Source organism: Mandrillus leucophaeus, unplaced genomic scaffold (genome assembly GCF_000951045.1).
Source record: "Mandrillus leucophaeus isolate KB7577 unplaced genomic scaffold, Mleu.le_1.0 Scaffold362, whole genome shotgun sequence".
In the NCBI taxonomy this organism is placed as follows: Eukaryota; Metazoa; Chordata; class Mammalia; order Primates; family Cercopithecidae; genus Mandrillus; species Mandrillus leucophaeus.
Genome location: NW_012103832.1, coordinates 1,481,919 through 1,508,791, shown reverse-complemented (window position 1 = coordinate 1,508,791; position 26,873 = coordinate 1,481,919). Strand labels below are relative to the sequence as shown.

At 33.7% G+C, this 26,873-nt stretch overlaps 1 protein-coding gene across 1 annotated transcript in view; it reads right to left on the bottom strand.

Moving 5' to 3' along the window:
- The window catches only part of MDGA2 (MAM domain containing glycosylphosphatidylinositol anchor 2), a 916,950-nt gene that overhangs the window by 283,516 nt on the left and 606,561 nt on the right, over positions 1-26,873 (bottom strand). Inside the window, exon 6 of the mRNA XM_011989775.1 lies at positions 12,396-12,665. Within this exon, the coding sequence (XP_011845165.1) occupies positions 12,396-12,665 (270 nt within the window). The remainder of the gene's footprint in view (positions 1-12,395; positions 12,666-26,873) is intronic.

Here is a 26,873-nt window from a genome sequence, read left to right as displayed (position 1 = left end):
AAAAATTAAAAAAAATAAAGCTGACATGCTGAGTCATAAAGTAAAAATAAAAGTAATTCAGTGTTATGGACTGAACGCATGTGTTTTTCCAACATTTCTTTTGTTGTAACCCTACTTCCCCACCCTAACCCATTTGTAATAGTATCAGGACGTGGGGCTTTTCAGAAGGAATTAGGATTAGACAAAGTAATCAGAGTGGAGATCTCACGAGTGGGATTAGCACCCATATGAGTTACAGAGAGAGCTGGCTTTCCCTCTCTGCTCTATTCCATGTGAGGATATGAAACGTTTGCAGTGTGCAGCCCAGAAGTGTGTCCTCACTAGAATTCAACCATGCCGACCCACTATCTTGGACTTCCAGGATCTAGAACTGTGAGACATCACTTTTTGTTGTTTAGAAACACCCAGTCTATGGTATTTTTGTTATAGGAACACATGCTAAGATATTCAGAATCTAAATTCTGATCAAAATGAAATTAAACAATAACAAAAATATAATTAGAAAACCCACATGTTTGAAACTTCAGAAATAAAATTCTAAGTAATCCTTGGGTCAAAGAAAAAAAAAATCACAGTGAAAATAAGAAAGTCTTTCAAACTGAATAATAATAAACTTATTACATATCCGAACTCTTGGGATACAGTTAATAGTACCTCTAAAGGAACATTTACCGTCTTAAGAGCCTACATGAGGAAAAATAGAAAAGATAAAATCAATACTCAAATCATTGCTTTAAAAATTAGAAAAATAATTAGGATTTGAAATATAATGATATGGAAGGAAGGAATAATCAAGGACAGAAATCATTATAATAGAAAACACATGTACAACAATCAAGAAAACCTAGAATTCAAATGTTGGTTCTTCAAAATAACTAAGGAATTTGAATAACCTCTAGCAAAACTAATAGAGAAAAATTGAATGATATTGACACAGATGATCAATATCACAGTCTGGTCTCACTATAGATTACAACAGTGGTTTGTTGGAACCACTTCAGTCTTGCTTGTTACAGAAACAAAAAATTATATTTGATTAAATATATTTAGAAATAATTGGAAGCATTTAGAATGAGCACTGAATTGGAAGACAGCAGATTATATGCATCTCTTTCCAACTACAAAACTTGGATATTGGCCATGATCTGATTATATATGCCATGAAAATTGGTAAATACTGTAAATCAAGTCTTTTTTTTTTTCCAGAGAGCTGGTTTACCAGCACACCCTGGACCCTCTTCCCCCCAAATTAAAAAAGATAATTACAGGAATTACAACAACTTTATATTAATAAACTTGACAACTGAACTGGCATATTCAGATTCCTAGAAAAACAAAACTAAGATGTAAAAATGTTTATTCCTAAACATTTGGCTAGTCTTATTATAAAAAGTAAATCTAAAATTGCCAATCTTGTACAAAGCAATCTGTAAGCCCAGACGGCTTCTCCTCAGAATTATTTCAAACAATTAAAGAGAAAGTAACACTGATTTTACATAAACTTCAAGAGAGCAGAAAAGAATATATCCCAATGCTTTTAAATTAATTATCTTATTTTGAATACTGAAATATAATTTACATACATTGAAATGTTCATATCTTAAATGTATAGTTTAATCAGTTTTAACTACTGTGATTATGGACTTTGAATGTGTAAGTTTTTTTGTTTTGTTTTGTTTTGTTTTAAGCAGTCACTAATTCTTAGTTCATCTTAACAGATTGTTTGGCTAAGATGGATTTGAATTACTGGGTTGATGATTTCCACTTTCATACAGTTTTCAGATAAGTATATTTGTTGAGCCAACAAAGTAAAAAGAAGATGAGAAGATTCTTTGAAAACTAAAATTAAGAAATTTTCCTATGGAATCTAGAAAATAAACAATTAAAGAATTATATTTGATTAAATATATTTAGAAATAATTGGAAGCATTTAGAATGAGCACTGATATTGGAAGAATTTGGACAGAATTCAAAGAGAAACAAAAACACGGCAAACGGAAAATTTGTCAGGTTGTTATTTCAACTAAAAATTGTATGTAAAATCTCATGCAATTCAAAATTTCAAAAATAAGTTTTAAGCATTATTTTGAAATCAGAGAATAGAATGTATACTTACTTTTTGAAAAGATTCTATTATTAAAGATAGAAGTTAAACATAGATATTTTTACTTTAAATAATTATCAACAGTTTCTAATACTTCATAAATAAGAAAATGAAGTAAGTTCAAAAAAACTAGTTAATGTCACCATTCTGGGCAGCAAATGAAAGAGATATTTTATTTCTGAATATGTAGAGACTCTCATTTTTCAAAGCCCAGCTAATTGGAACCATCCTCTGAGGAATTTTCTCTATCTCCCTAATCAGAATTAATTGTTTCTTCATCTGAGATTTGAACAGCACATTGCCTATGCATCAATTGTGATGTTAGTTTATTCTTTTGCATGCTATATGGAGAGAATTGCCCTGATATCTTTGTCACATAAGCATATGAACTCTATGGCCTCAAGGACTTTTCCCTTGTAGCAACTAACACAGATATAGCAAAGAGGAGAAATTATTAAAATACCTATTATAGCATCACTTGCATTTATTTTCCTGGTTTAATATCCTGACATAAATAATCTATACATAGTTTTTTAGAGTATAACTTCATTAGGAAATTAGTGTTCTCCAATAATTATATGTTAATACATGTAAATCCATAAAGACGCATGTCCTCTTCCATTTGTAATGAGTATGGATCACGGAGCATTTTGCTCTTATAAAATTATAGACGGTTGGCTGGGTGAGGTGGCTCACACCTGTAATCCCAGCACTTTGGGAGGCCTAGCGGGGTAGATCACCTGAGATCAGGTGTTTGAGACCAGCCTGGCTAACAGGGTGAAACCCCATCTCTACAAAAAAACCACAAAAAATTAGCCAGGTGTGGTGGCAGGTGCCTGTAATCCCAGCTACTCAGAAGGTTGAGGCATGAGAATCACTTGAACTTGAGAGGCAGAGTCCATCTCAAAAATAATAATAATAATAATTATAGATAGAGCAAATCTATCTTAAAGCTTATGTACTGCAGTTTCTTAGTATCACAGAGAAGTAACCAAAGGCCTATTTACATATCCATGATGTGAAAGCTAATTTAAGGCAAAACCACAACCAGATCACAGATACCTTGCCCGATATCTTCCTGCCTATAGATCATTTAGTCCAAACTAAATCTGGTAAGCCAGTGAATCTGGGAATTAAGTACGTGCCATAACAATGGTAAAAATGCTGAATTATGTATTTTCATATTAGTATTCATTGTCTTGGCACTGTTTTACAACTGTAGGGTATCAAAAAAAAAAAAAAAAACTACCAAGGGTCTCAAAGAAACTAATTAAAAAATTTTAGAAATGTTATTATTTGAATAAAATCCCCCTTTTCTGGACACTAACCAGTGCTGACTTTTAGAGTACTACTATCATTTTTAAAAGAAAACTGAAAGATTTTTTCTTGGCTAGAGTAAATATGACAAGGGAGACTCCATTTACTAAGTAGGAAAATTTAAAAGTTTTAATAAAATAACCATGTATAACTAAGCTGCCTGAATATCACTACATAAAAGTAATTATAAGATTTTTCAATATCTAGACAAAATTTTTTATTTGAAATTGTATTTATGATAATTTTCATAAATTATTTTAATTAACAAGGATAAGTTACATTTATTTTATTTACAAAAGGAAACTGAGCTACCTAAATTCAGATGAGAACTACTGAATGATAATTTTTAGATTTTATATGGCCTTGATTAATTTTTAAAAGATAATAATGAAACCATTTTTGAGCTACAAAATAATACAATAAAATTCGCTCTGGTGTTTTGGGGAGGTGCAATTACTACAGAATATTAAATTGGGAAAAGAGAAATAAGCACTTAATCTGCATGAATAATTGGGACACCTGCACACAGCAGACAGTTCTGCTTTTGGGGAATGTGAAGGCATTGGTTTTCTACAATTTTAGCCATCATCATTATAGTTTTAATAATGAAAGATTATGTAACAAAGCTATTGACTAAAAATTAAATTTGATGAATCTAAATGCTTGGGAAGAACTACACTGGCCCAGTAACTGGAATTTCACCACTGATTTATATTCAGAAATGGATATGCGCATATGGGCTAAATTTTATCAAATCATTCTAGGAAATTGCCAATTAACTCTGATTGACACTCCGATTAATAGCTTAAGATATATACCTTTCAACAAAAACAGTGAACACACATTTGTAAGTATACGTTGTATTTTCTTGCTTATGCTAAATGTTTTAGTTATGCAAATATTGTGTTACGTAAATATTTGTCTTTAGTGATCCCATTGATCTCTTCCAGTAACTACAAATTCTTTAAAAACTTTGTACAGTCATTTATAAGAAAGCCAGTGAAAGTCAGTCATATCAAGTTCTTCAAAATATAATGATATTCAGAAAATCATAAACTGTAAACACTGTGATAGTTAGAACTTGACATTAAGTAAGATTATGTCCACCATTACTGGAGGAAAAATACTGATTAACAAAAACAGAATTTCCTTCAATTCAAAGAGTCTGTATATATGGGAAAGAAAACAATGTTACTAAGAAAAATATCTGAAGACTCAGTATTGTTGAGATTTTTTTCATGAGTATAAAAAGAAGGGACTCACAATCTAGAAAGAATCCCTAGTACATCTTTGGCAATGCAAGAATAGAGGAAATAAAAAAGGACCATTATCAGTTCAAATATTTGGGAGAAAATTAAATATCTGTAAAAACTTGGCTAAAATTTGAATGGCTCCTTGGCTAAGAAAATGGCCCTGGAAACTTATTGTGTGATCTTTGAATCCCAGCTCTATTATTTAAACAAAGCTTGCTTTGGGGAAGTTACCTAATGCTCTTTTTTTTTTCTTTCTTTCTTTTTTTTTTTTTTTTTGGAGATGGAGTCTCATTCTGTCTCCCAGGCTGGAGTGCAGTGGGGCGATCTCAGCTCACTGCAGCCTCCGCCTCCTGTGTTCAAGCAATTCCCCTGCCTCAGCTTCCCAAGTAGTTGGGATTACAGGTACATGCTGCCACGCTGGGCTAATTTTTGTAATTTTTAGTAGAGACGGGGGTTTCCCCGTGTTAGCCAGGATAGTCTTTTTTTTGCATTTTTTTTATTATTATATTTTAAGTTCTAGGGTACATATGAGCAACATGCAGGTTTGTTACATATGTATAGCACATATACACCATGGAATACTATGCAACCATAAAAAAGGATGAGTTCATGTCCTTTGTAGGGACATGGATGAACCAGGATGGTCTTAATCTCCTGATCTTGTGATCCACCTGCTCAGCCTCCCAAAGTGCTGGGATTACAGGCATGAGCCATCGCACCCGGCCTTCTGTTTTACTTTTGAAAAAAAATGGGAATAATAATTTTTTACCTCATAAATGTGTTGAGATGATTAAAAAGCTTATGCATATAGTGTTACTGGTAGCCTGGTACACAATAAGTGCTCAATGAATGTTATTTATTACTATTCTCTAAACATACTGGTACACTCAAATGTCAAAAACTTTTAATCATAAAACTTTGGAATTATAAGTCTTTCTGTAATAAGCATAAAGATAATTTAGAAATATTAGCAGTGCTAATATTTTACATGTTTTAGTCAAATATATTCAGAATAAATTACTTAATATTAAAATTGATATTTTAAAAAATACAGTCCTTTCATGTCGATAAACTAGAATTAGTTAAATCATCACTTTTTGGAACAGAGTTATGATGTTCCTGTAGGTTACAGGATATTTCTGTGCAGTTAGGAAAGTATAAATTCATGCCTCACTGAATACATATTGACTTCTTCCACAAAGGTTAACTCTATTTCAATATTGACATACTTCTTTACTTCTTTATATTAGGACTCTTAGATCCTAGCCAAAAAAAAAAAAAATGCTGAAATAATTCTAAAATTAATAAAGAGCATATTTCATTGATTCTAAAATCATTTACAGTGTCATTTTGCAGAGGCTATGGGTTCAAAAATGGAAAAAGTAAAGGTCTAAATGAGTATCAAGGCATCATGGGAGCATGATGTGAAGAATATAGTTTATGAAGTATACTGCATACTACAGTGGCTTTAAAACGTGTCTGTTCCATAACAGGGTAGAGATATTTGACTTTTCCAGGGACTGGGTCAGACTCTGTCACTGCACTGAAGAATGGAATACAATAATCATACTGCATTTCTTCAGAAGCTACATTACAAAAACCCATGCAGTTCTTGGAACACTAGGTCTGGTAGTCTTATAGAAGTCTGGCTACCTTGAAGCTGCCATGTGAAGAAATCATGTAAAGAGAAAAGAATGAGAGAGAGACAAAGAGAAGAGACAGACTGCCCTGAGGAGCCCAGCTGTAGGAGCTTCTTAGTACAGGCACTAGATATTTGAATAAAAAAACATTGAAGATTACTGCAGACCTACCCACCCTCTAGCTGCAATTATATGGGATACCCTGAATTTTTTAGCTGAGCCTCTCAACTCCCAGATTTGTGAACAAAACAAATGATTACTATTGTTATAAGCTACTCTTTTGGGATGGTTTGTTACATAGCAATAAATAATTAGAACAATGTGGCCTTTCAAACAAGTTGGTCACATCACACAAATTATTTAATGATTGAGTATGCACATGGAATTTTCTAGTTTTACTTAACATCATTTAATACATACTTAGGCTATCAAAGAGTCATACCCAGAAAAGAAATCTAATATGAGCCGAAGAACTTAAAAAAGAGATTCTCTCACTAACCACATGTTTATTGAGCATCTACTATATGCTGGGTAATATTCTAGGCTCCAAGACTACATCACTAAATAAGACAACAAACAGACAAATTCTGTACCCCTATAGTTCTATTAAAAAGACAGATAATAAGTGAAGAAATATGGATAAAATAATTCCAGGTAGTGATGTGATAAGAAGCAATAAATCATGGTATGGAAATTAGAGATGTGCTATGTTAAGATAGGGGAGTCAGAGAAGGTGTTTACCAGAGGATAGTATTTGAAAAACAACATTCAAAGCAGAAAGACCAATGTGTCTAAAGTAGAGCAACTAAAAATGAGAGGCATATGAAATGATGATGAGGAATTTTAATTCCATTTTGGGTGAGATGAAAAGCTATGGGAGGAATTTGATCAGGATAATGAGATTTTTAAAATTATTTGAGTGCATAGTACGAATTTTCCAGCCTTCAAGTCATTGGGTATGAGCATGTGTCTGAGTTCCAGACTGGAACTGATGTGTACTTCCCATAAAAATCTCCCATGTGTGCTCATTCAAGCTCCATCCCATTCCCGATGACAGGGATGGAGGTAATACCCATAGTAACCTTAGCAGCCACTGACTGAAGATGGCAGAGACATGATGAGCCTTGATACCTGAATGACCACATGGAGCAACCCCAAGTACACTCAGCAGCAATATGAACTAGTAAACACTCTGTACGCTTTCATGAACAAAATCTGAAGTTCTTTTCTTTTGAGAAATTACGTGTATGGGTATATTTATTAACTTAGCGCAGGCTACTTTATCTAATATAGCAGGTGAATTTCTAAAAAAGGGGTACAGTGGAAAGAATAACAATAGAAAGCTATTTTAATCAACCAGGAGAGATACATCGATGATTTGGACATGTGTGGTAGCAGCGAACATGGAAAGGTAGGATCAGATTAAAAGTATATTTTGAAGACAGAACCAGAAGGACTTGCTGATAAATCGCCTTCAAGAATGCTAGTTAGAAAATCTGAAAATTCCTCTAATCCTCCTACATTTTTGTAAAGCTAGATGATAGAATAGACTTTTACCAGCTCACTTTTACCTGAAAATAGAACACACAGAATTCCATAGTAAGTGCAAAACAGACCTCCCTCTTACGTAGAATTTTTGGAGAAAGTGGAAGAAATCTCAAGCCATGATTCTTAGACTTTACAGACAATTAAAGGTAAAAGAAGAGTGAGAAACCAAATTTAATTAGAAGGATATCTTTAGAGAAAACTGTGAGATGCAACTTCTTCCAAACTCAAGGTGGAGAAAGGAGACCCTGTCTGTTTCATTTCAGTCCTACTGAGGAGCTTTCCATGGGACCTGTCAGCTTTGAAATATTTTCCCTCCAATGTTGCCTGACTCATATCTGAAGAAACTAAAACCGGTGTGGCAAGAGAACAGAGGTAGTACACTGAAATTTATGTGCTCTCATAGTCTATTGGTAAGCATTTCCACCAGACAGATGTGAGTCTCACAGGGAAGGGACATGACCATGTCTTGGGCTCTGTTTAGTTGGCTGCTTAGAGGAAAAAGGAAGCCATCAGCAGAGAGGGGGTAGGGGTACAGCACAAGATGCTCAGGAAATGTGGCATATCCATGGACTCAGGGAAACGCCCAATCACTGGATACCTCGCTTTGATCTACATATATTGTCTGGGTAGAGAAACTTTCTAAGGGTCCATTAACATGTCACCAAGGAATTGGGAAAGCTTTGTATACAGATCTTCATAGTTCACTCTGAGCTAGGGTGGTCAGAACCTAGCTATCAGGCTGGGGTTGGGCTAAGTGGAGAGGTAGGTGGAGAGATAATAGACAAAAAAGCCAACTGTGCTCCATCTCCTTTTCTTACTTCAGGTCTCCAGCCCAAAGTGGACCCAAGTTGGGGAGGGGAGAGAATTTTGCATTAAATCAGGTTTAGAGTTATTACTATTTTGGACCATGAATCCAAAACACTGAACTAAATGTGTTTGTGATTTGAATATACTACAGAACATTCAAAGAGGCCACTGTACACTAAAATACAGTAATGTCTTGATATTTTGAACCATACATGTTCAACACAGTGGTTTAATTCACGACATAAGAGAAATGTAGGCATTTCTAAGTAGAATGAAGCATGAAAACAGAGACCTTTACATGGAAGTGTCATATCTAACAGAAGTTTGGAAAGCATTGAGCTCAGGGCATGGAACATGTGGATAGGAAGTCAATGCAACATTCCTTTCAGGTGTATTAGGCAACTGCTTCTCTCCTAACTTAGGAGAAATGTAGCTCAGTCACTGCAATTTAAAAAAAAAATGATAAGAAAAGGCATTGGTGCTACGTTAATAAATGTTCTCCCAAAGTAGTAAACCATATGAGATTTGTATTCAGTTTTCTACTTCTTATCTACATGGAGTGTTATCTCCATTATTTACTTTACACTGTTCTCTATTTTTATAAAAGTAGAATAAAGAATTCAGAAATGTTTCTTGAATTTTATTTCTATCAGCACTCTATACTCTTATTCTGTGCATGGACCTTCTTAAATGAGGATGGGAATTCCATGCACAAAATATCTTTGTGCTTACTCAGAAACCTGGTCCATGGATCCTGATTTAATTACAGAGAAGAATGAGAGGAGATAAACCTAGGTTTCTATATCTACTGTATCCATGACACAGTTAATCTAAGACTCACAGAGGTCTATACATTCAGAAGGCTTGAAAATAATTTGTGTAATAAAAAGAAAACTGTTTTCCTTAACTGAATTTCTTGACTTCTGTGGACCAGAAATCAGATGCCTCATATTATTGCAGTGGTTTTTCTCCCCACAGTTTAATCTAGGATCCTTTAAAACCAAGGCTACTTCTATATTCACTAAGATTATATACAAACTTGATTTTATGAATTACGTGAATGCCACTGCTGAGAAGTCCCACTAGCAATATAATACGATTATGCAAATGTACACATCAGACAAATTAAAGGCATAAAAAGAAATCATAAGATTGAAGAAATACATTTTTAAGGCTTTGTTGATTTCAGGTCTTTCATGTCAAAGTTGGAAACTTTCTTTTGTAAGGATACAGGTGAAACCTGTTAGGTGGGGTAGAGAGGAGAAAATCATTCTCTAGGCACATATTTGCTGTTCACTGGGTTAGTCCCTTATAAAGGGTGTATAAGCCACATAGATATTTTATACTGGACATTTTGCCAGTTGTATGTGGGTTCCATATAGTTGCAAATGATTCCATTATGAAAATTCAATTCAATTCATCATTTTTCTCTAACAAGTTACTGTTCTTGATAAAATAATGGAATAAAAGATTCTGCATTGTATCAGCGGCACTTAAGGACAGATGTTGCGGTACTTTGATATTACACTTTCGTCATTATACTTCAATACTTCAATGCTTTAATCATCATACTTCAATACTTTCATAATTACAGTAAGATTTGGTAGATTATTTTATGCCTACTTAGAAAAACAAGTATTTTAAAGCAAACAAACAAAAAATAGAAATAAAACAAACACCGAGGACAATACAATTTTTCTATTTCTTTTTAAAAAAATGGGGTAGACAGAGAACAGAATCTGGTTGCTCACTGACACAAGGCTTAAAATGTGCCCCATTTCTCAATACTAATATTTTTAAAAATAAAAGTTGGATACTTCCATTGTGAATTATTTGTTTTCTATATATTTCCATATACAATTCCTTTGTATTTCTATATTCCATAACGGACTGTAAACTCCTTTGAGGGCAGACGTTTAGTCACTGATCTTTGCAGTCACACTCATGCATTCCTTACATTTGCTGCATCCTTAGCATATGGTAGTTGTGCAGTAGAAGTTCGTTAAACAATTGAAACAAAGAGCACATTTCATTGATTCTAAAATCCATCTTTATTTTTATATTTTAACAATTCTGAGATCAGAATGCCTCTTACATTCAATAGTCTGTCATGGTTGCTATTAGTAATCATGACCTGACTTAAAAGAAAATCTCAGAGACAGTATTTCTCTATAATTTGGAATTATTAATGCTCTTAATGACACAAGAACAATATCGTATAACAAAGCATCATCATCAATGACCTTGTAATGAAAACTAATTTAGAAGTCGAGTTCTGAGTGTGAAGTGTTATGAATAATTTAATCAATTTAGTTTGCTTTTATTGGCCTTTTTATGTAGGCTAATAAATGTTTTAAAAGAAACATTTTAAAAGCATGTTTTAAAAGAAACATTTTAAAAGCATGTTTTAAAAGAAAATCTAAGTATAAACAAATTTAGAAGAGCTTTATCAATAATCTTCTATCTCATAACACATTATGGTAGTTTAACTGGCAGTATGTTTTATTTTGTATTGATATGTAAAATAATTGTACATGTTATAATTACTAAATATTGTATGGTGTACAATTTTGTGGCAGATGGTATGCTATTCACAGTGTTTTGATTTACACTGTAACTTGAAATGTTTTGAATAGAGTATACTTTTGTCAAATTGCATATTTCTAATAATTTGCATAACAGATAAATAAAACCACCACAATCTATATTCACATGTTTATCTCTATACACTTGATTATGTTTTGCTTCCATCATAAGTAATTTTCATTTGCATGTTCAAAAGGTCATCTTCAGCATATGGATGTCTATTTTAACTTCAGAGGCATCAGTGTCCACCCTCCACTTCCAACCCAGGACCATACCAGGTGAAGTGAGACATGAAGAAGCATATGGTCTCTTTGTACATCTGCCTCAGAACTTCTTTCCATCTTCCAAAATGGAGGGAAAACATGCCTGCGTGGTGCCAGCATACTAGCTGGTAATGGCCACATTAGAACAGCATTGCTACTTTGACTTACTGACTTACATTTTGCTTCAGTTTCTCAAATAAGCATTGCATGTTCTATCTCTGAATTTTCTGTCTTTTCTCAATTTCAATCTGTCAAAACACTACTCAACTTATAAGATCTAGTACAAATGTCATTAGATATTCCCTAATAACCTCAGCCTGAAGTGGCTATACATTTCTCTTTAATTTCTATATCTTTTGTTTGTTCTTTTCAAACACCTTATCATATGACTATTGATAAATATTATTTTCACTATCTGACAGTGAAATCCTGAGTACAGGGTAATAATGTTTGATAGATCTCTATATAACCTCACAATTTAAAACCATGATTGTAATAGGGGCTGAATGAAAGTTTATTAAATTGATAAATTTACTGAATTCCTAAACTATGTTACAATCCATATATTTTACACAGTGAATGTTTTAAGCTGTATGCCACATTTTTTGTTTCAATTTTTTTAACAACATATAAAAAGCATTTGATGGTATCACTAAGAATGTGTTATGAAAGCTATTCAATGCAAATATAAAGCACTGTTATTAATCTTTAACCTGTTTAAGTTCCACTTACAATTACCCACCATTATGATTTATACATGATTTTCTCCGTAAAGATATATGCAATATTTGAAGAGGTAATTTTGTATCAAGCATTATTCGCTTTTTGAGAGCCTAACCTAGGAATCTATGTTGCAACATCCTCTCAGCAAACTTACCTCTCACAATGATGTTGGTGGACTTTTTTGCAGGGTTTCCCACATTATTATTGGCAATGCAGCTGTAAGTACCAGCATCATCTGAGGTGATAGCAGGTATGGTCAAAGTTCCTCCATTCAAAACAGTCTTTTCAGGCAGAGTCCCAAAGGACCTGACCCAGGTGAGAGAAGGTGCAGGCTCTCCTCCTGTTGTAACACATACTAATGTTATGGCCTCTCCAGGATTTACAACTATAGGATCATCCACCAAGAGTTTAATTGACGGTGATGCTAAAAGACATAAACAAAAGAACATGCACCTATTTAGATATGCTACAACTAGAATTCAACAGCATGCATTATATTGGTTCATTCAAGAAATTAAAATGAAATACAGTCCTCTGTTGCCAAAATCATACTGTATTATACTCTCTTACTCAAATTTAAACAAGATTTAATGGTTTCTTATTTTAATTAAGTGGTATAAACATGTAGAACTGTATTAAGAATCTTACACATAGAAAGTGGAAATAAAATTTATATTTCCTGGATTATTGTTCTGAAATTGGAATAATAAGCATGATTAAGGTTTTAAAACAAAATATCCCTTTCTTTTTTAATGCTGACAATCGTCTTCTGTTTTTATCATTCCCAGTACAGATACTGCAGATATTCAGTCCTTGTATTTTCATGGTGAAGATGGTTAATCATTTATTTTTTGGATCATTCTGAGATGAAATGATAATTTTTTGCAATCTGAATACAACCAAGTGACAGATAAAGTCATGGATCACCCAGGCTTTTACCATTCAGTGAGCCTGATTTTTGTTCTCAAAAGAAAACATAAAATCATCTAATTCTAATGCAGTGTCCATACTTCATCTCTAACCTCTTCACTTACAAAGGTCAAGGCAGTGAGCTCCTATAAACACTGCTTTAAAACTTATAAACAAACATTTGAGAGCTCAAACAGCCACTAAACCATGCTTGCCACTACTGTTTGGGTTATAATAATCCCTTACTAAAAACAAGTCTTTTGTAATCTTTTAGGTTAAAAAATACAAAGATAAACATTCATTCAATAGAAAAAGCTGTGTGCAGCCTTTTCATCAAACACTCCAAATAGAAACTGTACAAAAACTTTATTCACATATAGCACTTTTTGTTCTGCTTCCACTGCCGTGCTAGCCTAAATAATGCATCCCTAAATAAAAACAGGGGAAATACATTATAATGACATTTCAAGTCACACATTCAGAAATATTTTGTCAATGTTAGAGCTGTATTGTATGAAATCAATCTATATTAGAAATATTTAAACTATTCAATTGTACTGTGTGATTTTTTAAAATACATTAACTTCAGCTTAGAGTTGAGTGTTTTACTCAGAATAAAAGTTAGACTACTTGTGAAGTTCAAAATTGTCTGCCTTATTTGGAAAAAAAAAAAAAAAAAAGCCAGAAGAGGCAAGAAAATAATTCCACATTATAGTTCTATGGGAAAGGCATGAAGTGCCTGTATGACCTTTTTAAACATCAATGTTTCATGTTGACTCTTCCAACATCACTTTAAATAATATGGGAATTTTTAAAATGTCATACTATTAGCCCTTCTGAAGAGTTAATATGAAATTATAAATATTTATGACTGAAAATCTGTTGGGAAATGCACATCATGAAAAAGTATGCAAAAGTTGCCATATTTTGGTGAAAAAAATCTCAAAGAGTTATTTAATTTTAAATTGATGGAGGACATTACTAATTAAATATTCTGAAAATAGACATTATACTTAATTATTAACGTATTGTCATGAAGAGGTAAAGAAAATCTCTATAGCCTGACTTAAAGTAAATAGCATAATCATAGAAAATTATTTGATTAAAATATAACTATAGAGATCTCAACATTTATATCATATTAACAAAAATTTATTTCTTTTACATCACATTTTAGTCTAATTAAAAGACCCAAGGCCTAAAGGTCATAAACAGCTTATATTTGGACTATGGACACACACAATGGTGACATTAAGTCAAGGAATATTTGCCCCTGAAATTGATTTGTATCGGATGAGTTGTCTTCTATTAGATATTATTTAATGAACCAAAGCTTAAGACAATTTCAAAGTTTAAAAATAATGCATATATAACAAGATCACTGTTCTAACTATAATACATTTTAGAACTACCTTCATAACATTATTAAAAATGTTTTCTTCCAAATTTGACTTGAAAACACAGTATTGCTCAAGTTACTTTTATTGATGGTGGCACTTATTTTATCTGATTATACCTGAAACTAAAAATAGCCCAGGTAGACCACAAAACAGATAACAATTTCAAGACTTTTAAAACATTTGTATATATTTTAATATCAAAATTTGCTAGCTTTAAATTTCAAAAAAAGAAAAAAAAAGTTGAAATCATTGTCATTTTGTTCTAGTATTTTACTTTTTCTTTCATAAATATCAGCTTTTTAAAACTGTAAGGCTTTGCTTAAGCACCAGAGATATTAGGATTTATCAAGCTTCAGTGTAAATCATGTCCTTGAGTAAAAACTGATATAGGAAAAACATAAACATATTTTTGTCTATTAAAATATTTTAAGGAAAATATCTCATATTGGATGAATCATTTGCTAATTTGGGGGTATACAAAGAGTAACATAAAACATTCTAGGTTAGTCATTCTCTTTTTATAGGTTTCCATAGCTACTCCTGTCAATTTTTTCTTCATATTACCTTCTGTGTTAGCCAGGCTACCACTATGACTCTTCAGCCAGATGAAAAGTGTCATGATTGCATTCTGTGAAGTATTATATAATGTGATAGCTAAGTGGTAAGAGTACAAATTCCAGAGCAAGGTACCTGGTTCAAGTCTTGACTCTGCCATTTAATACCTATGTGAACTTGAGTAAGTTCTTTGTCTTCAGTTGAGGGTCTCAATTTTCCATTGTTGAAATGGGGAAAATAATTGTAACTATCTTGCAACATTTAGATAATTTAACATGCATAATCTAAAGCCCTTTCAATAATAGCTAGTACAAAGGATGCACAAAGTGATAGATAGATAAACAGATAGATAGATAGATAGATAGATAGATAGATAGATAGATAGATAGATAGATAGATAGAAAGAAATAATTGGTCCTGGAGAGGCATGGCGAAGTTGAATGACAAGAAAATAAGAGAAGAGAGAAAGAAAGCGAAAGAAAGGAAGGGAAAGGGGAGCAAAAAGTCTGTGGTTTCTATTTTCCAAAATGATAAAATCTTAATAGAATTTCAGTAACTGCAACATAGAAAGTATATTTTAGAAAATACCTTTGAGAAAAAGGAATTCTTCCTATGTCCCCATAAGCACCTCTTCTCCTGGCAAACAAAGTTTTCTTGGACTGAGCAACAGACATTTCAGTGGGTCCAAGAGAGGAATAACTGGCCTCTTGACCCACACCAAATCCCAAACATTTGGATATTCAAGATCATAGGAGATCAATTTGTCCCTTCCTATTTGAGCTCACTGAGTGTGGCTGCCTATGTAGACAAGGACATAGTCATCTCATGGAAAAGACTCCCATGTTCCAGGGAAACAGCTCCCAGTCCACAGTGGTGGAATGGAGGGAGCAGAGAGACCAGCTAGCACTAAAAAGTGCCAAAACAATAGGGATGAAAGAAGTCTTAGGAAATATATGCCTGTCAAAGGATTCAGATCTCATGCTCCAGGCCTTGGTACAACAGTATCTCCTAGAATTTAAATTAAGTGGGAATTCCAAATTGATAAAGTTTTCTGAGGTTATGGCAGAATAGGGAGTTGAAAGAAAAAATAATATTGAATTATGAAATAGTAGAGACAGATACATATTTTTCAAACCCAAGTTTGTATACTGGGGTTCATGCCCACTAAAAATTGTAGTGATTCAGTTCCTCATGACGTATTCTGGGTGTGTGATGCAAATATTTAATTTGGGGGTTAACTAAGAATACATTATATAGAAAGAAAATACTATTTTAGCAGAAGTCATTGACTTCTTAGGTGCTTTGTTTTTGTCGCTACCTAACATAATAGGCAAACATGAAGATAAGCATCTTTTTTAAAATCTGAAAGCAGGATACAGTGTTAATCATCTTTACATTCTTACAGACTTTGACTCTCTGTAGATCTGGAGCACTTAATTATGAAAAAGGAACCCAGCTTTCCATCCAGACTCCGAGCAAATTAGAAAGCAGTTAACAACTGTATAAACCTTCCAGTTGCCTTGAATTAGAGATATTCTAACTTAAGCTCAAGACTTTCTTTTTTTGAATGGAAATAATCTAAGTATTATAGAGTAACCTAATTCACAGAGAACATTGTGAGGAAGGAGAAACACACGTACACACACACACACACACACAAATAAATAAATAATTAAAAAAAAAAAAAAAACAGAAAAAAACTCCAATTTTAAAATGCTCAGGTAGGAAATATCTGCTTAGTTTGAATCCCCTTAAAAGCAGGTCCTGGCACAGCAGTTCATTTGGGCTGAGATCACAGGAAACATTGAAGAAGCAGAAAAGGGCAAACGAAGGATAGAAGAAACGCCAGTAAAGGGGCACTAATGAGCAGGTTATCACTGTGGGAAACTTGGCTCCCTGCTGCTAGGAACCCTCTGAGAGACCAAGTTGAGGGCACCTCAAAGCTCTCTATCTAAAGAACAAGGAGCCTGACTCAGGTGTTTATCCGTCAACTCCTGCTCCTCATTAATTGGGCCTTAACTTTCCCATCTCATGCTCTGGCTGAACACATTTCTGCACTCAATGAAATTTGCCAGATCGAATAATAAATATGCAATCTGTCCAAAGAAACTGCAGTAACCTCCAGGTCAGGACAGGAGGAAAGGCAAGACACACACAGTGTCTGCTATGACTTTTTTTCCATGTAAATCCAGTGATCAACGAGTGGCTACATGGAGACAATGTGTAAAGGGTAAAGAAAGAACAAGGAAGGGGTAGGTGGTAAGTGAAAGCACCCTTATCAATCAAGATATAGTTGAAAAATGAAATAATGAGAGCACAGTATGAATTTAAGAGAGATGAGGTAAAAATACACAATTAACTTTTTGCTTCTGTTCCATGACTCTACATTATTTAAATCATAGAACATATACAGATGCTAAACAAATTAAATCCAACTTGTATGTAGAGAAACATGCTTAAACTGTGCTTACAGATTCAAGGAACAGAAAAATATTTCTCTTGGAAGAACTAGTCATTTCACTGCGATGAAGATATCACTGTATTTTCATATATTTCATTGAAATTCATTTTCAACATGTATTTCATTGAATAGAAGTAGCAATGAATATTTCACAAAATAAAGATGAGATAATATATTAGAAGTTGATATGAAAACTCAAAATAATCTACCCATTTATGTGGAGTTATTATTCAAATACTATCATTCACCTATTGATTGATTCTCATTAAGCCCAAGATTGGTATCATGCTGGGAAATTCTATTTAAAATGATGCTCTAGGAAATAACAATATTTGAAATTGTATTCATAAACAGTTTTTAATGTAGGAGTAAACTTTTACTACAAATATTGAAGCCAACATGCATTTCTCATTACTTTAATATTCACAGGACAGACATTTACGGAAATGATTGCGAAGGCAGAGTAACTGTTTCTTTTTTGACAATTGTATAACTTTTAGGAAGAGATGTGATTCATATGACCATGGGTCCTAAATGAGAGATCCCCTAGATGGGTTTTGTTTGCCTGGCACAGTATCTATTGTTGTTGTTATCATGAGTGAATGAATGCCTTTAGGCACTGCTTGTTCTCCCTAGTACAATACGTTCCCTATCCATTCATTCAGAAGTATTTCTACAGCATCTACTATGTGTCCGGCCCTGTGATAGTAAGCTGTGAGGTATCAGCGAACAAAAGAGTCAAAGAATCCCTGCAGTCAGAAGCTTACAACTTAACAAGAAGAGAAAGAGCACACTCCGCATGACTCTCCTTGTCTTAACTGACTTTGTATGTTTACTTCACTTGCCTGTTCTCTAAAGTCATATGCATTTATCATGCTTGACTGGGATGTTTATGTCATCAGAGCACAGTGAGCAGAGAAAACTGCCAAAAGGTACATGCTTCAGTAAACTAAGACTTTACGAAATACAGTAAGTGACACTTACGCTGGAATCTAATCACTGAACAATACAAGTAGAAAATCTAGAGAAATAGAACTTGTGTTCTAAGGTGAGCAAAAGTCAATGAAGCAAAAAAGATGATCCCCGTGTATAAGCTATACCAATAGTTGGGGTACTAATACCTAGCAGCTTGAAAGGTCTTTAAAAACATTGTCAAGTTATGGTGAAGAAAAAAATTAGCACTGCACATATCTCCTTCCCTTGATCAACAGTCCTTTACTGTTCTTTCCAACAGGTGAGCCACCGGCAAACTTGGTCTCATTCAAGTTGACAGGAAGCTGAGAATTCATTTGCTGCAGAATCCCAGAGGGTAATCTCTCATAGAGAGAAAAATCCAAGCTAAGCATTTCCAACTGAAGTATTTGTTGTCCATAAAATTTTCTTATTATTAATGGAAAACACCAGAATTTTAAGGACAGTACTAGATTGTAAAGACACTTTCATCACAAGATCAGCAAAGAATGAACTTTCTATTTCTTCTGCCTGGAATTCTCTTCCAGTGCTTGTCCACTCATTAAACCAGTCATCAGGAAATTTATCATGTTCAAATAACAACAACAATTCTTCCCTAAAATTTCCAGCTTTTGTCCAGACCAACTGAGTTGCTTCTTTCTTTGTGTGAGAATAGTTGTTTATGGTACCCCCTCATTAGAACATTTGCCCCTATGCTTTCACTGTGAGATATTTAGAAATAGGACACCAGAGTAAAAAGGGTAGTGTTTTTCATCTTTGTACCACCAGCACCCAGAAGAATATCTGACAAAGAATAGGTGCTCAATAAAGTTTTACTGAATAAAAGAAAGTTGAATTTAAAAATTAGTAAACTGAAACTCCACCTAAGCTCTGAATATTCATCAAACTTAATTTAAAATGATGAAAAGGTCAGGCATGATGACTCACGCTTGTAATCCCACACTTTGGGAGGCCGAGGCGGGAGTAACACTTGAGGTCAGGAGTTCAAGACCATCCTGGCCAACATGGCAAAAATATGCCTCTACTAAAAATACGAAGATTAGCCAGGTATGGTGGCACAGACCTGTAGTCCCAGCTACTTGGGAGCCAGAGGCACAAGAATTGTTAGGACCCGGGAGATGGAGGCTGCAATGAACTGAGATTGGGCCACTGCACTCAAGCCTAGGGAGACAGTGAGACTTTGTTTCAAAAACTAAATAAAATAAAATAATCAAAAAAAACCTACCAACTGTGAAATAATGTGACAGATGATAAGAATTTCATGAGCCATTTATTGACAAATTCTAGTTATGACAACTTGCAAATTCTTTCATTGTTCTACCCATTTAAACTTACCCATGTTTTATATTATTAACAAGGAGATGACAAAGCATTTATCTATCAAATGTAATGCACCACTCACAAAAAAGTAAATACAGCATATTGTTTGCACTCCTTTGTACTTATTTGTTCAGTTATACCATTGAACATTATTTTTAATAAACCATGTAACTCAGCCAAATGCTGACTCTGAAACCAAAATAAAGGCTACATGGCCTTTTTCACAAGAGGGCTAGTATGTACATACTTTAATAGGGATTTAGCAAATTAGTCAAGATTTAAAGCTCTTTTCTGAGTATGAAATAGCAACAGCAGAAGAGATAAAGACATCACCTCTAAGACCATCTGGTGTTGATCTCATAGCTATAGTTTTTACTTTTTCATTTTGTACCATATGGAAAGGTACTCTCCTATTGGGAAAAAGATTTTGTCTGAAAAAGATTAGTTTTCTTTCTCATAATCCATTCTGGGGACACTTTATCGCAGTGTAATATTTTGAGCACCTTTATGACTCTGTAATTTTATTTTATAGAAATTTCGACTAACATTTATTTATAGCCAATCTTAAAGAATAATGTTGAATAAATTTAACTCTGCTGGGCCTCTGTTTGCTGTTCTAAAAAATAAGAAAATTTTGTTAAATAATTTCTAAAGGATTGCTTAGAGTAAGTTTTTATCATGATTAGGAAAACACCTGGGCATATAGCCTCTATATCTATGATATTTCTATGTTTGGCTACTCAAATGTCTACATTGGTTCCATAATATGGCAAAGATTAAAAATCACATCAGGAGCTTAATTAGGTAGGCCAACGATTACTACCAAATAAACTCATTGTAAATTTAGAGATGTACATATGTTCTATTTTAAGAAAAAATGTTATTTCAACATATATTTATTAAGTACCAATTGCATACCAGGCATTGAGGATGTTAGAAAAAAAACAGGCCAAAATCCTGCCCTTGTGCAGTCTGTAATTAGATGGAAACAATTACAGCCCTTAAAATGTCCTAGACATTCTCCAAAAGCTTTGCATATATTAACTCACTTAATTATAGGAGATACGTACTATTATTACTTTATTTTACTTTTTACCAAACTTGAGAAACCATTTAGAAACACTTTTGATAACCCCTAAGTCACACAGCTAGTGAAAGGTGAAGCCAGGATTCTATTCTAGGGAGGCTGGCTTAAGATGAATGTAAAGGGCTGTAAACTCTAATGCAAAATAAACAAAGTTCATAATTTCCAAGTTTGATTGAATATTTGACGATATTTTGGCCAGGAGAAGAATTAGTGCTGCCTCTCTAACAGAAAGAAGGAATAACATTGATGACCTCTAGTATATTATGAAAAAATTGGATAGAGTAAAAACAAACTTGATTTGCTAGTCAGAATTCCAGAAATATTCACCATCCAAAATAGAAGTTGAAAAGGATTTGTGAACCACATAAGTCATAATTACAAAGCCTAAATTCTGAAATGTCTGTGGAAGAGGTTCTTAAGCCATTGCTCTGGATGTGTTCATGTCTCACTCGTAAAAAACTTTTTAATTGGCTCAGTGCTTTAAATTCTCAGAATCTAAGAGGTAACGAGGAGAAATTTAAAATGGAAAGACTTCTTGAGGCAGGAAAATGGAGAGCAACAGTTGCAGTTGGTAATCCACCAGCAAGAAAAGGGTAAAAGAAACAACTATCTAATATAGAATAGCAAATGGGGTCACAAAGAACAATATTAACCTAGCTTCCATATGTTTCACCCATCATCCCAAAATGCCAGATTAAAAAAGATAAGAGGTAATACACTTGAGCAGCTAGATGTTGGTAATAATATGAAGATTTTGAGATACAAAAATTTCATAGTTTTCCATAGAAGAGCCTGACAAGGATGTAGATTGTCTGACTGCAGAGCTCATGCTCTTACTCTCTGCTCAGGCTAACTCTGTATCATGGATGTATAATATGAACAATGAATGGGCTAAGTTGAAAGGACAGAGATGAGGAACCTGGAATGCAGAACAATGGCAAAGTTTATTCAACACTAAGAAAAGGGGGGAAGGAAAGAAAAAGACAGAAATGGGGAGAGAAGAGAAAGAGTGAGCAGAAAAAGAGAGACCGAATGAGAAAATTTCTTGCTTATGCTTTTAAAAAAATATTTTATTTTATTTTAAGCTCTTGGATACATGTGCAGGACATGCAGTTTTGTTACATAGGTAAACGTGTGCCATGATGGTTTTCTGCAGCTATAAACCCATCACCCAGGTATTAAGCCTGGCATTCATTAGCTATTTATCATGATGCTCTCCCTCCCCTATGCCTCAAGACAGGCTCTAGTGTGTGTTTTTCTCCTCCCTGTGTCCATGGGTCCTTATTGTTCAGCTCTCACTTATAAGCAAGAGCATGCCGTGTTTGATTTTCTGTTCCTCAGTAGTTTGCTAAAGATAGTGGCTTTAAACTCCATCCATGTACCTGCAAAGAACATCTTGTTCCTTTTTATGGCTGCATAGTATTCCGTGGTATATATGTACCACATTTGCTTTATCCTATCACTGATGGGCATTTGGGTTGATTCCATGTCTTTGCTATTGTAAACAGTGCTGCGATGAACATATGCATGCATGTATCTTTATAAAAGAATGATTTATATTAGTTTGGGTATATACCCAGTAATGGGATTGTTGGGTCAAGTGATATCTCTGTTTCTACGCCTTTGAGGAATGCCAACACTGTCTTGCCACAATGGTTGAACTAATTTACATTCCCATCAACAGTGTAAAAACGTTCCTATTTCTCCACAGCCTCACCAGCATCAGTTGTTTCTTGACTTTTTAATAATCATCATTCTGACTGGCATGAGGTGGTATCTCATTGGGGTTTTGATTTGCATTTCTCTAGTAATCAGTGATGTTGAGTTTTTTTTCATATGTTTGTTGGCTGCATAAGTATCTTTTGAGAAGTGTCTGTTCATGTCCTTTGCTAACTTTTTAATGGGGATATTTTTCTCTTGTAAATTTGCTTAAATTCTTTGTAGATTCTGGATATCCACTGACCCCACAGAAATATAAAAAAACATCAGAGAATACTATAAACACCTCCATTAAAATAAACTAGAAAATCTAGAAGAAATTAATAAATTCCTAGACACATACACCCTTCCAACTTGAATCCCTGAATAGACCAATAACAAGTTCTGAAATTGAGGCAGTAATAAATAGCCTACCAACAACAACAATAAAAAAAGCCAATGACCAGACGGATTTACTGCAACTATTCCAAACAATTGAAAAGGAGGGATTCCTCCCTAACTCAGTTTATGAGGCCAGCAAGATCCTAGTACCACAACCTGGCAGAGATACAACAAAAAAAGGGAAATTGCAGGCCAATATCTCTGATGAACATCCATGCGAATATCCTCCATAAAATACTGGCAAACTGAATTCAGCAGTACATCAAAAAACTTTTCCACCACGATCAAGTCGGCTTCAACTTGCAAGGTTGGTTCAACATACATAAATCAATAAATGTAATTAATCACATAAACAGAACTACAGACAAAAACCACTTGATTATCTCAATAGACACTGAAAAGGCCTTTGATAAAATTCAACATCCCTTCATGTTAAAAACTCTCAATAAACTATGTATTGATGGAACATACCTCAAAATAATAAGAGCCATTTATGAAAAACTCACAGCCAATATCATACCGAATGGGCAAAAGCTGGAAGCATTCCCCTTGAAAATCAGCACAAGACAAGAATGCCATCTCTCACCAATCCTAATCAAAATAGTACTGGAACTTCTGGCCAGGGCAATCAGGCAAGAGAAAGAAATAAAGGGTATTCAAATAGAAAGAGAGGAAGTCAAATTTTATCTCTTTGGAGATGACATGATCCTATATCTAGAAAACCCCATTGTCTCACCCCTAAAGCTTCTTAAGCTGATAAGCAGCTTCAGCAAAGTCTCAGGATACAAAATCAATGTGCAAAAATCACAAGCATTCCTATACAGACACAGTAGACAAGTGGAGAGCCAAATCATGAGTGAACTCCCATTCACAATTGCTACAAAGATAATAAAATACCAAAGAATAAAATAGCAAAGGAATACAGCTAACAAGGGAAGTTAACAACCTCTTTGAGGAGAACTACAAACCACTATTCAAGGAAATCAGAGAGGACACTAACAAATGGAAGAACATTCCATGTCCATGGATATGAAGAATCAGTATTGTGAAAATGGTCATCCTGCCCAATATAATTTATATACTCAATGCTATTCTCATTAAACTACCATTGATATTCTTCACAGAATTAGTTAAAAAACTACTAAATTCATATGGAACCCAAAAAGAGCCCATATAGCCAAGACAATCCTAAGGAAAAAAGAACAAAGCTGGAGGCATCACACTACCAACTTCAAACTATACTACAAGGTTACAGTAATCAAAACAGCAGGGTACTGGTACAAAACAGACACACAGACCAATGGAACAGAATAGAGTTCTCAGAAATAAAACTGCACATCTACAACCATCTGATCTTTGACAAACCCGACAAAAACAAGCAATGGGGAAAGGATTCCCTATTTAATATATAGTGCTAGGAGAATGGGCTAGCCATATGCAGAAAATTGAAACTAGACCCCTTCCTTACACCTTATACAAAAATTAACTCAAGATGGACTAAAGACTTATATGTAAAACCCCAAACTATAAAAACTCTAGAAGAAAATCTAGACAATACCATTCAGAACATAGGCATGGGCAAAGATTTCATGACAAAAACATCAAAAGTAATTTGCAACAAAAGTGAAAATTGACAAATGGGACCTAATTAATCTAAACAGCTTCTGCACAGCAAAAAAAAAAAAGAAAAGAAAAGAAAAGAAAAGAAAAAGAAAAAAGAAATACCTATCATCTGAGACAGCCTACAAAATGGAAGAAAATTTTTGCTTATGCTTTTAGGGTGTGCTATAAAATATAAGAAGTGGACAAAAGGACAAAAGTGATCAACATTTTGCTGAATACACTCTAGACTAAAGGGCAGATAAAATAAATAAAAAGTATTCAAATTACATATAAATTCATACTTAACACATTCAAGCATTACAATTGTCAATTACTTTTAATTTTAGAAGTAATTTTATAAAATATAATAAGAATATCATACCTTGATTTCTTGAGTTGGGTCACAACTCAGACAAGTACAGTGTCACGTATCCCTTAAATCTCACCAAATACTCATTACTAGTTCATGTCTGGGATTGCTGCTCTACCTTCTAATGGATATGTGTGCACTGAAGATGTCCAGATGAGGAGTCTAATTCTAGAAGGCAGAGATGCCTCAATAAATTGAGGCCTTCCCTAAGAAACCCAAGAAATATATAGATTTTGTCTTATATGTTTGTGTGAGATATTTGCTTTTCAGGCACAGATATATCAAGTTTTTTTATTTTTATGTTTATATTGATATGCCTTCCACATGACTAATTAAATAAAAAAAAGCAGGGGGAAGAGAAAGAAAAAGATTCAGAGCGTCATTTGTTAAAGGTATCATTCAACATAAGAAAATCAATTAATATGATACACTACATTAATAGAATAAAGGATAAAAAACACATGATTATCTTAAGAGATGTAGAAAAAGCATTTGTAACAGTTCAGCACCCTTTCATTATAACATTCTCAACAAACTAAGAATGGTAGGAAATTACCTTAAATTAATACAATCCTATATGTAATTCCCACAGATAATATCATATTCAGTGTGAAAATCAAAAAGGTTTTCCTATAAGGTCTTAGGATGCCTGCTTTCACCACTTCTTTTCAACACAGTACTGTTTGTACCAGTCAGAGTAATTCAGCAAGAAAAAAGAATAGGAGGCATTAAAACTGGAAAGGAAGGAGTGAAACTGGCCCGGTTGGCAGAACATATGATCTTATTTATAGCAAGCCCTAAAAACCCTATGAAAAAATACGTCAGGAAAATTGCAGGATACAAAATAAATGTACAAAAACCAGTTCTGTTTGTACTATTAGCAACAAACTGTCTAAAAAGAAAATTTGAAAAACAGTCACATTTACAATAACACCAAAAAAATAAAATACATGGGAATAAGCTTAACTATGGAAGCAAAAGGTTTGTATACTAAAAACTACAAAACATTGGTGAAGGAGGTGAACCAAGACCCAAACAAATGAAAAGACATACCATTTTCTGGATTGGAAGACTTAATATTGTTAAAATGTCCACACTGCCCAAAGTGATCTACAGATTCAATGCAATCTCATTTATTATTCCAATGGTATTTTTTACAGAAATAGAAAAAAAAATTCTAAAATTCATATGGAACCACAGAAACCACAAATAGCCAAATCAATCTTGAGAAAGGAGAACAAAGCAGGAGGTAGCACACTAGTTGATTTCAAATTGTATTACAAAGCTATAGTAATCAAAACAGTAGAGCACTGGCATAAAGACAGACAAATAGACAAATGGAGCAGAATAGGGAGCCCAGAAACCAATCCACAGATATACGTTTGACAAGTGGGTCAAGAAAACACAACAGGGAAAAGACAGTCTCCTAGACAAAGTCAAGAGGTATTGGAAATACTGGATTTTCATATGCAAAAAAAAAAAAAAAAATTAAATCAGATCCCTAATTTACACCATAAACCAAAAGCAACTCAAAATGGACTAAAGATTTAAATATAAGACCTGAAATTACAAAACTATTATAACAAAACACAGGGGAAAAGATTCATTCCATTGATCTTGGGAATTATTTCATAGATATAACACAATAAGTATAGACAATAACAACAAAAATAAACAAGTGGGACCACATCAAAAAAAAAAAAAAAAAAAAAAAAAAAACTTAAGCATAGAACAAATAAAGAGAGTGAAACGAAAGTCTACTAAGTGGGAGAAAAAAAACCTGCAAACCATATATCCAATTGAGATTAATCTTAAAATATTTAAAGAAATCCCAAAACTCAATAGCAAAAAACAAA